The sequence below is a fragment of the Convolutriloba macropyga genome, chromosome 9, assembly GCF_964194025.1.
Source record: "Convolutriloba macropyga chromosome 9, txConMacr16.3, whole genome shotgun sequence".
NCBI classification, from domain to species: Eukaryota; Metazoa; Xenacoelomorpha; order Acoela; family Convolutidae; genus Convolutriloba; species Convolutriloba macropyga.
In genome coordinates, this window is record NC_134476.1 from 36,274,868 (window position 1) to 36,293,307 (window position 18,440).

General features: G+C 33.9%; 1 protein-coding gene across 1 annotated transcript in view; it reads left to right on the forward strand.

Annotated features, from left to right (window-relative positions):
- Nucleotides 1–18,440, forward strand: part of LOC142346203 (uncharacterized) — a 139,137-nt gene that overhangs the window by 21,639 nt on the left and 99,058 nt on the right. The window contains exons 3-6 of the mRNA XM_075398714.1: nucleotides 941–1,181; nucleotides 3,487–3,636; nucleotides 11,480–11,649; nucleotides 14,850–15,222. Of these exons, the coding sequence (XP_075254829.1) occupies nucleotides 941–1,181; nucleotides 3,487–3,636; nucleotides 11,480–11,649; nucleotides 14,850–15,222 (934 nt within the window). The remainder of the gene's footprint in view (nucleotides 1–940; nucleotides 1,182–3,486; nucleotides 3,637–11,479; nucleotides 11,650–14,849; nucleotides 15,223–18,440) is intronic.

Here is an 18,440-nt window from a genome sequence, read left to right on the forward strand (position 1 = left end):
TAAAGCTGACAATAAATCTATGTGCAGCACATGAAAATAGACCCGGATCGCCACTTCTTAGTAGTCATACAAGGATCATATATGATGTCATACAAATCATAACGTTTTTCCTAGTACGATCCTTGTATGATTACTAAGAAATCATACATGATCCTTGTATAATTGCCATGAAATCATATATGATCCTAGTATGATTACCATGAATCATACATCTATTTTTCATATATCATTTTACACTTGTTTGGTTAAGCAAACTTATTGTGGTTTTACACTTTATTTTATTTGGTTAGGCATCACCTTTGTGATTCCCCAGCATCACTTTGTGATCCGCCAAAAGACCCTAACTTACAATATCATTTGCAAATTTGGGCACTAAATAAAAGAATAAGAAGAATAAGTACAAATACATAACTAATGATCTGATATTCTCTGAAGCCAGTAAATACCTATAAATGCTCATTTATAAGAAACCTAGAAAAAAAATTTTAGCATATAACTTCAAAATCGTTTTGTGAATTTGTCCAAATTTCAAAGTTATTCTTTTAGTGCATACAAAGAATCACATTAGGATCGCAAATGCAATATATTCATTTGAAATGTCCTCTGACTACATAATACAGGAATTTGTGGCACCAGTCAACGTTTTATTTGTCATATATTACCTTGTATGATTTCCAAGAAATTTTTTCAACCTCGATAGAAAATGAAATTTAAACAGTTTTTAGGCTGTGAAATTTTTTGTATGATCCCTAAATGATTACTAGGAAATCATATATGACACTTGTATGACTACCAAGATTTCATACAAATCATATATGACCTAGTATGATTACTAAGAATCATATATAACGTAGTATGACTACTAAGAATTTAAGAATTTTGTATGATGAGCAACCCGGGGATTGAAAGTTTCTCAAAAAACTTTTCAACTTATTTTCAGGAAGAGGAAACAGGCGTGTTCGAAGTAGACACAAGCATAGACGAGCGGATAGTGATAAATGTGGGAGGCATAAAACACGAGACATACAAGAGCACTTTGCACAGTATTCCAGACACGAGGCTGTACTGGCTGTGTGAGAACCCATGTAACAACTCTGTAGAGTACAGTTCAAGAGAACAGTTCTTCTTCTTTGACAGACACCCGGCAGCCTTCGAACATATTCTCAATTTCTACCGAACAGGTTAGCCGCTCATTATCTTAAAAGTTTGAAATTTTGAATTAATGAAGGATCTTGGCTTAAATAGTTTCGCTAATTATGGTCATTGGTCAATAATACCGCAAAATTGTAATGATGTGCAGGTTTAAAATTAAATGCTTTTTTACGTAGTAAAAGTAGGGTTTGCCAATTTTGAGCCTGTTTTGGGCTTCTCTTCTCTTTCATTGTTTCAAATATTTCAATTATCAGATAGCTTCATTGTTATTCATGTTATTCCTTATGAAAAAGCTATACGTTAACTGAAACGCATGAATTTTGTCACTTGCATTGGTGAATAACGTAACGATTTTACATAATTTTAAGCATTCAGTTAAGTTAGACCCAATAGTACTTAGTTGAGACCGAATTTTGAGACTTAATTGTTATGCGAGTTTTTATATGATGTTTGGAAAACTGCTTTTGTCTTTTTAAAACACAATTGGTATTGAGAGGGACGTTTCTGTAATTAATCGCTATTTAGGTTTTCTTTCATTTCGGTCTGATTGACTTGGTTCTAACTCGGTTAGTAACCAAATATAAAAGTGATCATCTCGACAAGTGTGGCGGGAGGTTTGGACAGGAGTGACAAAATCTTGCCGCTGTTAACCATGTTTCCTCAAAAACAGACATTGTAACGTAAATGCGACGGAAATTTTCAAACTTGGAGCAAATAAATTTGCGTACTGCCACGCACAAATGTCCACGGACGCCGATAACCCAATTGTTAGAAAGAAAGAAAGAAAGAAAGAAAAAGAAAGAAAGAAAGAAAGAAAGAAAGAAAGAATTTATTTCTTTGATCAAGTACCAAATAAGTAGCAGCAAGTACATAAAATAAACATAAATTTTGACTGGTACAAACATGATCAAAGTGGACAGGCAACGGGCCCACACGCCCTGCCCTTAGAGACTCTGTAAACTAGGCAGTAGGACTATTTCAACAAAGAAGTTCCTATGATAACAAAACATAGAAAAATGAAGAAATGGAAAAAAAACTTAAAAAAATATTTTCGCTACATTCGTCAAAAATTAACAGCAGCCTTATTAAAGCTCAAAGCTCATTAAACTTACTGGAGGCCTCCAAAATAAATTAGGCCTCCAAAACTTTTTGGTTTGAAGATTTTCCTAAGTTTTTCAGAAGCAATTTTAGCGGAAAAAATTTTTTTCAAAATTGCAATAACTCGGAAACTAGAAGGAATTGAGAGGTCACATTTTTTCACAAAAATCCCATTCTCAAAGTAGATGTCTGATAGTATTTTTCCAAGGCGTCGTTTTTTAGGATTTTCTAGAAAAAATATTCAAAGATGTTTTTCACTATATCATCGTTATTAACGAAATGGACTTAAAAAAAACAAAAACTTTTTTTGCTAGAGTCGTCAAAATTTAACAGCAGCCTAATTAAACCCCGTTAAATCTACTGGAGGCATAAAATAGGGGTGTGTTAAACATGGCTGTGAATAAGTGTGATAAACTCAAGAAAATTGACTCGAGCAAATAGCATAATTGCTACGTAATGTTAACTCTTCTTTATTTCCTCTCATTCTTTCATATGCTCTTCCCCATTTTTGAATTTTTATTTCTACAATTTTGTTTCCATCAGATCTTGAAATTTATACAATTTGATTGTGCTCCTCTCTCGTTGGACAAAAATTACGTTTTCAATAACCTCATTTTGTTCAAATTCTGTCAATGTAAAGCGAAGTTTTTGTAACAAAATAGTTATTAACATTTTTTGTTGATAATGAGTATCGGCTGGAAAATTATTCGCGAAATTTGAGCGACAAATGAGATTTAAACCTAAGACAAAATTTCTGATTGTAACAGCACATTAGCTTCAACTGTTAACCTAATTATAGAAAATTTAAAATTAGTCCGACAACGAACCAGAGATCTAAGAATCTTTGATGGCAACCGAAGATCTAAAAAGTTCTGATGCCATCATTCCTCTCAATCCTTTTAGATATGAGCGTGCTTCTGTCTGTCTACTATGCGTAATCCGACAATAAAAATTTTAAAAATTATCCCGTAAATGGATCGTTGGCTTGCCATCGCAATTTGTGAAATTCAGAAACCTCGCGTATGAACAGTTGTTGATCAGGCTATTTGTAAAGCAATGTCAGGACTGGACAATGATCGGATAAAAGTTAATAGACAATGATGATCGCATTTTGATCTTGTTTGGTGGTCTGGTTAAATGTCGCTTTGGCGTTGGATTTCAGACTGGCTTTTATCAAGTTTTTGCTTTGTTTTCTAATTCAGCAGAGTGGATTAGAGTGAAATTGAATGTTGTTAGGGAAACTGCACTGCCCAATGGATATGTGTGGGCCAGTGTTCGAGGAGGAACTCAGTTTCTGGGGTATAGATGAGACACAGATAGAGCCCTGCTGCTGGAGCAACTATACCCGGCACAGGGACGCCAGAGCTACCATTGCACACTTTGAAGGTAATTCACACAAGTGGAATCTATTATTGAAGCTGATAATTTTAGATTTGAGACATTTTTTGCATCCCCAGTTTTTACTGGACTCGAAGCTTCTAAGGAGAAACTATTTTTGTTGTAGTCTTGAATATCATGTCGGGATCAGCGGTGAATCTATATTAAAAACTATAATGATATAAATTCTCTATTTTTACCATTGCCACACTGATCTTGTATTTTTCGCACCTCGCTTATGTACAAAAAATCATGCCAAACCTTATTTGTGAAAAGTCTATGAAAATCTTTAAAGTTCGGCTTTATATCACACGATACCATTTAGCACACACAGTCACGGACATATGCGACAAAATTGTGGCTTTATTTCTAAGAGCAGTTTTTAAAAAATAAAGAAAAGTGTTAATTGTCCAAAAAACGTGAATGTGTGGAATTTAATACCTTCAATACACCCTTTCCTTCAATACGCTCACCGTAGGAAGGCATCTCCCCATAGGAATAGATAAAGCAATGTTGATTTCGAAGAGGAAAAGGTCAACTCTACCCCAAAAATATCAGTTTTAAACGCATTGAATTGTCAATGTGTTTAGTTTCAAAACACATCCAGCATTATTGAATTCAGTAATGCTTGATTTGTTTCGAAACTAAGGTATATATCCAATGCGAATGACAGAATTGGATATTCTTATAAAATGAAAGCAAGTACAAAAGTTTTCTCATAACCAAGTACGCAAATGAACAGAAGCAATTTTACGAGGCCCTAGACTCAGTAAAAAGAAGGTGGGGCTTCGTCAACAATTTTCCCAATTCTTTTAAACCACAAATCTTTATACCAGAACTGAAAAAAATTTATGAGTCAAAATAAGCAGATAAACGTAAATTTGTGAATTTACTCTTCCATAGATTTACGACAATGGCCATCTTTAAAGGAACTAAACAGGGAAGAAATCGTTTAATTGGCTGTTCGAACTGTAAAATTTTTGAATTCCAGAATTTTGCTTAAAATGAAGCCCTTGACATAGTAAAAATCTCAAATCGAACAAACCAATGGAGCCGTCCCGCATTACAGCGTGGCCTCTCAAAGGCTCTATTTCAAATATTGCGTGCCATTTAAAGTTTTTCCTAAAGTACAGCTTGTCCTCAAAAAAAATTAAAAATCTCTTGTAAAATTAAAATTAAACTCCTCTAACTACAGACCAATATCATTAACTCCTGCTCTTGCTAAACTTTTTGAAAAAGTTTAAGCGCTCCAGCTATGCAAGTTCTTGTTTGAAACAAAATTTTATGCAATAAAAAGTCTGGTCCAAACTTTTGACGAGCTTCTCTACACAACTAATTTCATTCGCATTGAAAAAGATTAACCAAAAATTAATAACTGAATATTGAATAAATTTGGGATCGGTAGGAATGCAACAGATCTAATTGAATCACATCTAAGCGAAAGTAAACAATAGGTCGTCCTGGATGATGTCAAATCCCATTGGCTTCACATTTAGCAGGCGCTGCCACTAGGAACTCTCTAGGGCCCCCTATTTTTCAATTTTTACGCAAATGATATCTCGAAAAACATTGATGATCAATGCATAACGATACACTATGCAGATGATATGACATTATTAGGCTCAAATTCTATTTCACAACCAGCTAAATGGACACCTAATTCGAATCATATGAACTTGGTTTATTGTTTTTAATGAAACGAAGTAATGCTTTGTTTCAAAAAGACCAGCTTTGTATTCTTGAATGGGAACAAACAAGCAGTCTTCTTGCTAAAACAAATTAATTCTTGCAGTTATTCGAGAAAGCGCTGAACAATAATCATATACTAATTTCTTGGATGCTGTCCTCGACAACATGCCAATTTCAAAACATAAGTTGATCAAAATCCTCAAAAATGAGAACCAAAATTCAAATATTTCGGAATTTGAGAGATGTGTTCTTAAGTCTCACCAGAAGTGTCTTGATGAATTAATTGCTTCTAAGCAACACTAGTTACCCCTGTTTATTTCTCAATGGCTGAACTAGGGAATTAATAAAAAAAATGGAGAAACAAATCAAGTGAATCAAAAAGGCTGCTCGGTTTACAGCTACAGAAAAAAAAATACCTACAAAGAGTCCAGTAAATTATTATTACTTATTTTTAAAATTTTTTAGTTTAAAAAAATTAGAACATTTCAACGATCTTCGGTTCCCAATTTTTTTTTGAAAACAAATAACTCCAGGGGCCAAAAAATTATACTTCCTTACGGCGCAAAATCCAATTTATAAAAACAGTTTTATATCCGTTACAGTGCGTTTAATTTGTGAGTGCGATGAAGATTTTGATAAGATTTCGTTAGCAGCAAAAAACAAAAAAAACCTGCAATGATTCAATTAAAAAGATGGTTTCAAGAACTGATGTGCTCTATTAAGTTTAATCTTCATGTATCAGTTCCTATCATGAAACTAAATTTGCTTTGATTACTATTTGTGATACTAATAATCAAAGCTTTTTGTACAACACCACTCTCACACTTTGTTCCCATATGTCAGTCCCACTCTAAATTTTTCGGACAATTAAGTGTTTTTCTCTATCTCACTCAGATCTCGCACATTAGACGAGATACGTTTTACGTCAATTTATGCGGAGCAAAATCTGATTAGTTATTCATGAGGTCTTGAATGTTAACATTTTAGTTTTTCGGATTCATGTAATTCCATAAAAACTTACAGAAGCTGTCCGGTCTTAGATTTATCTGAAACGATTTATAAAATTGCAAAAATCTGTAAATTTGCAACTTCCTTGACAAAATGCGCCGCAGTTTCAAATTTAACCAGCAAGTTAATTGGGATCTGTTTAGTGGTTTTAGATAAAAATTTAGAGTGCTTCAGTACAGGGGTGTTAGAACAAGCATATTGGTTTACAAATAAGTTATTTGTTCAGGTTTTTCTAAAGGTTTACATTTTTGGTTAGATATATAATTCTCCAACTGCAAGTGTTTGTTCAGACATTTCTCTGTAGAAATTTGCGCCAGAGGAGACCACTAACTCTTGATTTCCTTTGATCTGGGTCTAAACGTTTTCAAACTTCGCTTTATCGTCAGTCCTACTCACACCAATTAGCACACACAGCCACGGACATGTGACAAAATTGTGGCTTTATTTCTAAAAGCTGTTTTCAAAAATAAAGAGAAGTGTTAATTGTCCAAAAAACGTGAATGTGTGGAATTTAATGACTCCAATACACCCTTTCGTTCAGTACACTCAGCGTAGTAAATCATCTCTCCATAGGAATAGATAAATCAATGTTGATTTTGAAGAGTAGAAGGTCAAATTTACCCCCGAAAGTTATCAGGTTTAAACGTATTGAATGTTTTCGTTTAGTTTCAAAACATATCCAGCAATATTGAATCGGTGATGCTTGATTTGTTTTGAAAGTATGTTATAAATCCAATGCAAAAGACAGAATTAGACAATCTTTTAAAATGAACACATGCAAGTACAAAAGTTTTCTCAAAACCAAGTACGCAAATGAAAAGAAACAATTTTACGAGGCCCCAGGTTCATTAAAAAAAGGTGGGGCTTCGTAAACATTTTTTTGAAATTCTTTTGATACAAAAATCTTTATATCGGAACTGAAAAATTGTTTTGAGTCAAAATAGGCAGATAAACGTAAATTTGTGAATCTTCTCTTCCATAGATTCACGACAATGGCCATTATTGAATGAACTAAAGAGGTTAGAGTTCGTTTAATTGGCTTTTTGAACTGTAAAAAGAAGTTTTGCTTAAAGAGAGGTTTTGCTTAAAAAGAAGTATTTGGAATGGTAAAAATCTCAAACCGAACAAACAAACGGGCCGTGCCGCATTACAGCGTGGCCTCTCAAAGGCTCTATTTCAAATATTGCGTGCCATTTAAATTTGTCCTATAGTAGAGTTTTTCTTTTAAAAAATCGAAAAACCTCTTTTCAGTTTAAACACAAACTCGTCTAACTACAGATCAATTTAATTAACTCCTGCTCTTGCTAAATTTTGTTGAAAAATTTCAAGCGTGCAGTTAAGCAAGTTCTTGTTTGAAACAAAATTGTATGCAATAAAAAGTCTGTTCCAAACTTCTGACGAGCTTCTCTGCACAACTAATTTCAATCGCACTGAAAAAGATTAACCAAAAATTAAAAACTGAATATTGAATTTCTTCGGGAGCGGTAGGAATGCAACCGATCTTATTGACTAATTTCTAAGCGACAGTAAACAATGGGTCGTCCTGGACGATGTCAAGTCCTGCTGGCTTCACAATTAGCAGGCGCTGCCAAAAGGAACTGTCTAGGGCCCCCTATTTTCAATCTTTACATAAATGATATTTCGAAAAAGACTGATGATCAATGTATAATGATACAATATGCAGACGATATGACATCATTAGGCTCAAATTCTATTCCACAACCAGCTAAATGGACACCTAATTCGAATCATAAGAACTTGGCTTTTTGTTTTTAATGAAACGAAGTAATGCTTTGTTTCAAAAACACCAGCTTTGTAATCTTGAATGGGAACAAACATGCAGTCTTCTAGATAAAACAAATTAATTCCTATTTATTGGAGAATCCGTTGAACAATAACCATATATTAATTTCTTGGTTGTTGTCTTCGAGAAATTGCTCAATTTCAAAACATAAGTTGATCAAATTCCTCAAAAATGTCAACCAATATTCAAACATTTCGGAATTCGAGAGATGTGTTCTTAAATCTCACCACAAATGTCTTGATGAAGTAATTGCTTCTAAGCAACACTCATTACCCCTGTTTATTTCTCAATGGCTGCACTAGTGAATTAATAAAAAAAATCGAGAAACAAATCAAGTGGACGATCCGAACTGCTTTTGATATCAAAAAAGGCTGCTCAGTTTGCAACTATAGAAAAAATACCTACGAAGAGTCCAGTAAATTATTATCGCTGAAATCATTTTTTAGTTTAAAAACAATCAGAAGCTTTCAACGATCTTCGTTTTTCAAATTTGTACTTCCTTACCGCACCAAAACCCAGTTTAATTAAAAAACTTTTTTATTCGTTACAGTGCGTTTAATTTGTGAGTGCGATGAACATTTTGATAAGATTTTGTTAGCAGCAAAAAAGGCAAAAAATTGCAATCATTCAATTAAAAAGTTGGTTTCAAGAGCTGATGTGAGCTTAAATAAAATTTTTCTGTTCCTAACATGAAACTAAATCAGATTTGATAACTATTTTCGATGCTAAAAAAGTTTTTTTTGTGAAACTCACACTTTGTTCGCATTTGTCAGTCCTACTCTAAAGTTTTTGGACGATTAGGTGTTGGTCTCTATCTCACTCAGCTCCCTTACAATAGACAATACGTTTTACGTCACTTTATATGGAGCAAACTTGATTAGTTAGTTTTTAGGTCTTAAAAGATAACAATTGAATTTTTCGGATTTCTTAAGTATTTCCATAAAATTTTACAGAAATTATCCGATCTTAGATTAATCTGAAATGATTTATAAATTTGCAACTTACTTGCCACAATGCGCCGAAGTTTCAAATTTAATCAGCAAGTTAACTGGGATCTGTTTAGTAGTTTTAGAAAAGAATTTTGAGTTTCAATACAGGCGTGTTAGAACTAGCATATTGGTTTACAAAAAAGTTATATCTGCCAATTTTTCTGAAAGTTTACAGTTTTTGATTAGACATAATATTCTCCAACTGCAAGTGTTATCATAGACATATCTCAGTAGAAAGTTGCGCTAGAGGAGAAGACTAACTCTTGATTTCCTTTGATCTGGTTCTAAAAAAATTGAATCTTTGATTATTGTTTTGAAAAATTGTTGGCTGTGTGACAAAAAGTTATCGTCACTCCTACTAAGTCGAGTTTTCAGTGTTTTTATCTTGCTAATTTTTCTCGTACGATTGTTTTCATTGAAACTCATCTAATGCATTATTTCAATATTGTAATTACCGTCATTTAGGTCATAATAAAGTAAAGCTGATTGCCGCTCAAAGTATAGTAAAAGTGGTAGTATTTTTGGTTTAATTAAGCGTTCTTCATAGTTTTTGTTTGTTCCAACGAGTCACCTTGTCGCGCATTTTGGACATTTTCTACCAAGAGCAGTTTTGTTTTGCTTGCATACCAAACATGACATCCGTACAAGACTACAGTGTAAACGTAACCGATGTATGCGTTTAATTTTGATATTACGGTTATCTTGCAGTGGATGTTTCTTTTCAAGAAACAAAGGGACTTTTGGGTTTTTGATTTTCATCGTATTGCAATTTCATGACACTTGAGGTTTTCGCCGACAATAATTCCGAGATCTTTCTGTGAGGTTAGCATTTGTGATTTTAATTATTCTTCAGTCGAAGCTGTGCGCCATTTTTGAAGCTGATTATTTGAGTTTTTTATCATGCTATCTCAAAGCATTTTCAACACACAATTTGTGGAGAACATTTTAATCTACTTGTAATTGTACTGAATTTGCTGAAAGGAATTTGTAATCATCTGCGTAAACAAAAGATAGACTGTTGTTAATGTTGTTTGGTTGATCGTTGATATCAACAGGAAGAAGTAGCGGATCCTAGATAGATACACCCTTGAGGTACACCACTGGTTACACTTCTGAATTGTGATTTACCATTCTTTGCTTTGACACATTGTTTCGGGTCTTCGAAGTAGTCTTCGATTAGTTAAAGAGCATTTTCTCCTATCCGCGAGTTTTTAGCGAGTTTTTCAATTACCTGATAGTGTGGTACTGTGTCAAATGCTTTTAGTATATCGGGGTGGAAAACAAAAAGCTCATCGATTCCAGATATGGCCTTATTCTGATCGAGTTTGTTTAGGAAGCATAACTTTTGAAAAATGGTTGATCTTTGTGGTGTAAATCCGAATTGTGAATCAAAAAACAGATGATTCACCGCTCTGTAGATATTATCGAATAGTAGTTCCTCGAATACTTTCGAGAGACAGCATAGTAAATTCATTGATCTGTAATTTAAGATTAATGTTTTGTCGCCGTCTTTATAGATGAGTGTAATCCCGCTGATGTTCCAGATATTTGGGGATATTCGTTTGTTGCTTCGCAAACAGCAATTGGGAGTTTTACGCCAGTAAGCTTTGCAAGCAGTAAATGTTCCACTATACTCGGTATTTTTGACGTAGAACAGTTTTATCCAACAAAAAAATTCAACTTCGTTGTTTAGCAGGCACTGAATAGGTAGATTAGAATGAATGTCTTTCATGATATCAAACATAGTTCTTTGATGTTGACTATTTTGTATCTCCTTTTGAAAAGCTCTGGTTTAACAGGGCAGTTTTGATCGACTGCGTCGCTAAAAAGTCCTTCCGTCTTTCGTGTTTGGATCTGTGGTCTAAAAACATTAAAGACCGACTTTTAACGCCTAATCGATCAGTGTCTGACTCAGTTTCAACTCGGCTGGGCCTCATCTCAATCCTACTAGATACACTATTTAAGTGATTACCTGCAAAAGTAGTGCTCTAACTATTACATAGAACACTGAGGACTCGCAGCTACTATCTACATCACCCACCGCGTTAAGCCCAGGTTCAGATTCGACCAATCCCGAACACGATGGCCCCTGATCAGTCGGATTCCCAAACTTTTTATCGACAAAAGTTTTTTTTTGCCTGACCATTACTCAGACTCTAACTGCTCATCAGATCAAATTTCCCTTTCTTGTTCATGATTCAGGACAGCCAAATTTGCCCGATCTGTGATCAGACTATTGTATAGACTCTGACTTTTACGGTAGTTTTTGAGCAGACTGCTTTGGAGATTTTCACCTATGGTCAGACCTTGATGCAACCTTTGTTTAGTCGTGTTTACTGCCATAATTCGGCTACTGTTGTAGGCAAAGATGCGTTGAGCAGCTGCGGGGAGGACAGTGAGGAGGAAGAAGACGTGGCGGAGAGATTTGGGATAGCAGAGGACAAAGGGAGAGGGAGCAAGACGAGGTGGCAGATTGTCAGAGCCAGAATGTGGACACTACTAGACGACCCATACTCTTCCCCTTGGGCTAAGGCACGTTATATCCCAAAACAAATATTTGTAGAAAACAAATACTTATCTTGAATATATTGTGGGAATAGTGACAAAAAAATTACAATATGTTGTTCAATCTTATAAGATTGTTGCAAGATCCTACCCGAACAGAACGGCAAGTCAATATCAATACTGGGCACCTCAAATTGCAAGTCTTATATCAGTACTGATTCAGAGCTATGATCATGTCACTTTTTACACTTGTCAGTATAAATGCAAGTCTTGGCCTAGACGTGCAAGTCTAAATGCAAGTCTTGGCCAAGACTTGGCACGTCTAAAACACGTCAAAAATAGCCGAAAAAACGTCAGAAATGGCCGAAAAAACGTCAAAAATAGGTCCAAAAATCAAGAATTGTCGCTTTTTGGCTAAAATTCGGCTCCAAATTGCTGAAAAACGGCTGAAAACGGCCCATAACTACCTGAAATGACCCATTTGGACCTCCCAGAGGTCCTGTAGTAGTTTCTCGTACCATTGCGTACCAGTCTGGTATCGATTTTCAGGACCCCGGGACAGTGGCTAATTATAAACCCCGAGATCTTGGCACGGTGCAAAATTTTTTGTAATTCGAAATTTTTACTAGAAATTTTTTTGAAAAGTTGATTTTCACTTGGGACTCAACTTGCAAGTGTAATTCAAGTCTTGGCAAAGACTTGTCAGACTTGTAGATTTGTTTTTAGACGTGCACAGTACTGATGTGTGCAAGTAAACTTGCAGACTGGCCCAGTACTGATATTGACTTGCAGTTCAGTCCGGGTATTTTCTACAAAGATTCTTACGAGAATAAATTTTTCCTATCAGAGTTTTGAAAGATTGGCTCGGCTTGCAATCTCTTAAAATATTCTTTAAAATAAATATGTTAGTTAAAAAAAGTGACCTAGGTAAATAATCAATCAGAAAAAGTGTACCTAGGTAAAAAAAAGTGACCTAGGTAAATAATCAATCAGAAAAAAGTGAACCTAGGTAAAAAAAAGTGACCTAGGTAAATAGTCAATCTGAAGTAGCCTACCTTACATGTTAAAAACAGGAAAACATTTTTAAAAAGCGCGAGAGATAACCACCTATCATAAATTGTTATCGTTATACCTCAAGAAAACGGTGAAGGGCCTTCGCATTTTTGAAAAAAAGTGATTTTTTGTATGTTTAACACCAGAACAAGTAATGATCATGTTTTTCAAAATTCAATTTGTGAGATCGAACTATAAAGATGATTTCTCAATGGTTTGTCATTTTTGTGATCGGATTAGGTTTGCAAGCGAAATATAATCGCCGCTTATAATCTTACAAATCATTATAATCTATATATATATATATATATATATATATATATATATATATATATATATAATTTTTATATATCATCAAATAAGTACGAAATGACGGACGCCGTTATAGACGGTAAATACGGAACAAAGTTTATATATAATCTTTATACATCATCAAATAAGTACGAAATGACTGACGCCGTTATAGACGGTAAATACGGAACAAAGTTTAAAGGGAATCACGCGAAAAGCACGCGTCTTGTTTCTTCCTGTAAGCCAGACAAGATCACAAATTACAACCGAAGAAAATCATGAAAATACGCAAACTTTTCTTGTAACTGGGTGAGTGGTCTAACATTCGTCCAGGTTTCCATTATTAACGGTGCAGTAATAACCGAGAAAGTTTTATCTTGATTAGGTCACTGATGAAAAAGAAACCCTTGAGAAAGAAACGACTATTCAAAAAGTACTCTAGACCACCTGAAAATCTTCTTCTTAATTTTAATAAACATAAATTTTTTTAAAAAATCATTTTTTTGGGCTTCAGAAATGTAAATAATTATGCTGTTTTCGACTGATAAACATTTTTTAATGCGTAAACAAAACAGTGAGAAATCACAATATCCATTCTGCGTTCATTTTTCCATACTCTGGAATTTTTGCATTAATTTATCAGCCAAGAGTTTTAAGTAAATCAAAACTTATTTTGCAAAACTTATTCGATAGGAAAGCTTATTTTGCAGAAGCGGTAAAACTACACCTATACAGCTGAAGTTCAATTTCAATGCAGAACTTTTAAAAGAAAGATTTTGAGAGCAACGCATTTTTCTCGCAAATGTTATTTTCGAAAATGATCCAATGAAAAACTTGTTTCCAAATCTCTCCCGGTTAAATAGCGTTCATTAAGTTTTAAGTAGAGTGTACGTTTGTCTCATATTCATATTTTATGCTTGCGCAGCCTCAGAGCGCGGAGAAAAGGTCACGAGGAATAACAAAAATTATTTGGAATAGGTGTTGCTCAAGGCTATTTACGAAAAAATTTTGTATTATAGAGAGATTTGCAGATACTTTTTGTTTAATGTTAAAATTGAAGTATAGAAAACACAGTGTTTCTAAAATCGAAGACAGAATAACTTGGTTTGAAACTTCCGTTGATTTGATTTGATTTATTGTTTGAAATTCCAAATTGTACATATTTGAGGCATTGTTGGTCCAAAAGTTGACGGTGATGATCGTATTGGGGAATATATTTTCTCCACCCCAAATTGCTGCGAAATAGATAGCTGACTAGTAAAATCCTTTAACAGAAAAAAATTCAGTTTTTTTTTGGTGAAATGAATTTGGAAAAAAGAAAAACATGCGCAAAAAACTCAATAACTCACCAAGTCAGGTGTTTCGCCTGCCGGCAAATGTCAGTCGGTGATTAATTAATAATGATAATTAAGCTAATAATTGCATGATTATATTTATGTACAGATCAAAATCTGGATAAAATCAGAAGTGAAACTTTACTCTGAAAGAAACCGATCAGTGACAAGAACAGATCATGTACAAGTGTAAAATTTACTATATACAGTTTCTCGATTTACAGTAGCTTAGTACACAAATGCTCTGGGTGCTCAGCCCTGGTCTTAAATGTCAATTTTAATTGGTTCTGACCTAAAAGCCAGAAGTGACAAGAAAAGTGACAGAAGGTCAAATTTTGCCGGAAATGATCATTCTTTGCCAACTTTAGCTAGCGTTTTTTTAGCGTCTTTGAGAACCATTTTACTGGAATGGGCCATTTCGTGCGTTTTTTTGCCTGTTTTGATCGGTAGTTTTAGGTGATGACGACTTTTCATAGATAATCATTTATTCAGTTTTTTTGGAATCATCTTTTTTGACCATTTCTGTTATGATTCTTAAATGTTATTCAGGGCCTAATGTCTGTAACTATGGTGCTGATTCTGCTATCCATTGTGGGTTTCTGCCTCGAGACACACCCCATCAGTCAAAACACATACACAATACACTCTAAGGACCACCCAAACATAGACCAATCTCATCATATCCAAACCAACAATACATACAATAACACACGACACATCATTCAGAAGACGAGCCGTGACGTCACGTTGAGGAGGAACTTAAGAACGGAGAAACTAACACAAACTAAGCTTGAGAGGAACCGGACGAAGAATGAAAGCAATCCGACTCCTAATTCTACCTCGTCTCCATTTTCAGCGTACAACAAAAATCAAGCACCAAAGATGGTGGTACTTTATCCACCACGCGAGCATAAAGAAACAGGTATGAACAAAAATGAATTAATTCTACTACACAATTCTTGGTAAAAAAAGCCTTGGGAGTGCTTTATACATCATGGGCGAAAATGGCAAACTTAAAGACTTTTTTCTTATTTAAGAGTTCTAAACTATATTTTATTGATTTGCGGGTTTCACGCATATCAAGCTTTTGAGTTTCTGATTGATTGATAAAAAAGAAAAAAACATGGAAAGCAGAAATTCTTCTGTCACCTTGGCAGTACTATTCATTTGGCTATAAATATCACTGACTCTAAAAAGACTCAAACATTAATTTACTCCTACCTAGTTCATCTAATCCCACCACTACATTCTTGTCAAGGAACTCGGGTTCCTTACCAAACCCCCCAAAGCTTACCGGGAAAACCTTTTATCCACAAACAATTTCTGATTTGCTGGAGGCCATACCTATTCAGGAGCTTCCCGATTTGAAAAAACATAATTCTGGCAACTTTTACAAAGAAAATATACGGGATTGTCTTAAATTTTTTTAACATCCTATAGACCACGATAAATCTTAATGACAACGATATGGCAATTTCTTTCAAGATTCTTTTAAGATCTTTTGAAATTTTCTGGAATTCAGTGCTCTGCTAAATCAGAACAACTTTTTTTTACGCACAGAGTGCTTGTAAGAGCTTACTAACAAAATGTACCCTCTAGCGCTTCAGTATTATGAGATTCCACGTAACACTTTATTGTGATCAAGCATCATTAATTATTAGCTGAAACTTATTATTGCCTTTTTGTCGGTTCCTCATAAAAGATTATTTTTTGACCGTATATTTTCAACAAGGCGGCTTGTTAATGTGCGTTCGCACATGATGTTCCGACCCGAGCTCATCTACATTTTTGATTTAATTGTCAACCAAATGAAGAGACAACAAAAATAGAAAAACAGATGGTTGAGTTTAAAAAAGTCGTTTCAAAACCTAACTACTAATTGAATCACATACTGCCATGCATAATTACAGCACTCACGAGATCTGCCATTAAAAAGAATGCGAGATAAAAAACAAACAACAAAATAAGCACTAACAAAAAATTTCACGGCAAAAACTCAATATCTAAACTTAAAAGCACCTTGTAAAAACGTCCAAAAGCAGTTAGATAAAACCTTAACTACACAAATTTAATTTTTCCTAAATATAAAGCAGATGGAAGTTTTCCTTAATGAGACTAGGCGACAAGTCGACAAAGACAAGAAATAATGAGGCGAAATTCAAAAATCAATCATCAAGTCTTAAAAATCATTAGCTTATAACGAAAAGATTCTTGATAAATTTACTAAAAAGTCATTAAGAAACCAATGGGGCTTGTCTTTGGTTAGACTAAGCAATTGGAACGGACTAAAGATGCATAAAAACTCATAAAAATACAAACAATATGCGAAAAAACAAATTTTTGAAGCCATTAAAATTATTAGCTATTTATCTATTATCTGAATATTATGTATTTTTGTTTAGTTTTCAATTATACTAATTCAGCTAAAATTATACTGAAAAATTAAAGAAGTTAATTTGGGACACACTTTGAAAATTATTGGGATCTGTTATTACCCGAATTTGCTAAAAGAAGAGAAAAAGAAACACAAATACACCACTCACAAAAATTTTTATTAGAACGCATATTGTCCAACAAAACATCAGTGACGACATAAAATCAGTAAAATCATTTAAATTTTTAATTACAAGGAATTGGATGGGACCTCTCAATGATGAGAATAAATTACAAGTTGACGAAAACAACAACAAAAACTGAAAAGTTTAAAAAATCTTTGAAAAGGTATATTATCATAAACTTTAAGACTATTCGCTATAAACTGACAACTTTGGGCAACATCATTCATTCAATCTTTATTTACAAGCTGATGAGACTGGTCAGCATTTTACGGCTACCTAAATAATAAGAAAACAGACAAAAACAACAAATTCAAAAAAAACCTGAGCGAGAAAATTGTCGAAGCCATTAAAATTGAAATTTTCAGTACAAACTTTTCTGTTTCAATTTTTTTCTGAACAGCAATTGGATTCTTCTTTTTTGGCAAAATGACTTTAAAAAAATCAACAAATATGAACGAATACTTTAAAAGCACGAAATTTAGAAAACCCGTAGTACCAACGCCATTAATTACAATACCTTTCAACAGAAGCCAAAAAACGCGAAATTATGTCTGGATGGGATGAAAAAGATGTTTTTCAATTATAGGTTATCACTAAGACATACAACAAGTCATTGACTATGAAAACGGCATTAAATACAGGCAAAATCCGAAAATTCAGTAGAAAAGTGCGAGAAGAAAGTGCCAAAGCTATTTAAACGGTAAACTTTTCTATGAAAACTTTTTATCTATGGTTCATTAAACGTCTTTGTATCAATAATAGGATAATGTGATACGGTTTCAAAAAAAACGAAATTAAGAAAAAAAATTTTAAAAAAGGAAACCTCGTACATCAGAGTCATAAAAACATTAGTTGGAAGATAAAACAGCTATCTAGAGATATTTTGGTTGAAGTAGAAAGGACTGGCGTCCTGTCATTACTAGACTGACTTACGGTTCACGAAATTAGGTTTAAGATCGGTTAATGTTCAAAAATAACTTTCAAAAAATTATTTTTAAAGTCTTAACAGCCATTACCCTCAATAGCTTTCAAAGGATGCCAATAAGTACTCTTAGTTATGCCTCAATAAGCGAAAAAAGACGTTTGTTATGCATAGGTAATCAGTATGCCATCATAATAAGTCTTATGACTATGACAACAACAAATACAGGCAAAAACCAAAAAGTCTATAGGAAAGTTCGAGAAGAACGTCTTGCAGCCATTTAAAGCATAAGTTTTTCACGGGAAAACTTCATCTATGATCAATTGAACGTCCGCACTAAACCAATTGGAGCTATGAATATTAGAATACTTTGATTATGATAAGATTTCAAAAGGAATCATTACTACAAAATTATCCGAAAAATTCGAATTTTATTTGAAACCTTATGGCATTGAAGTCATATGACCAATAGTTAGAAGATAATACCGCTAACCAGATTAAATTTGTTTGAAACCTGCGGGAAAGTGGTCCCGATTTGCTGGGACTGACTTACAGTTCCTGAAAATAGGTTTTTGATTGGTTAACGTTAAAAAAAATTTTCGAAAATTTATTTTCAATGTCTTAACAGCCATTAGCTGTCCACTTAAAGCGCCAGATAGG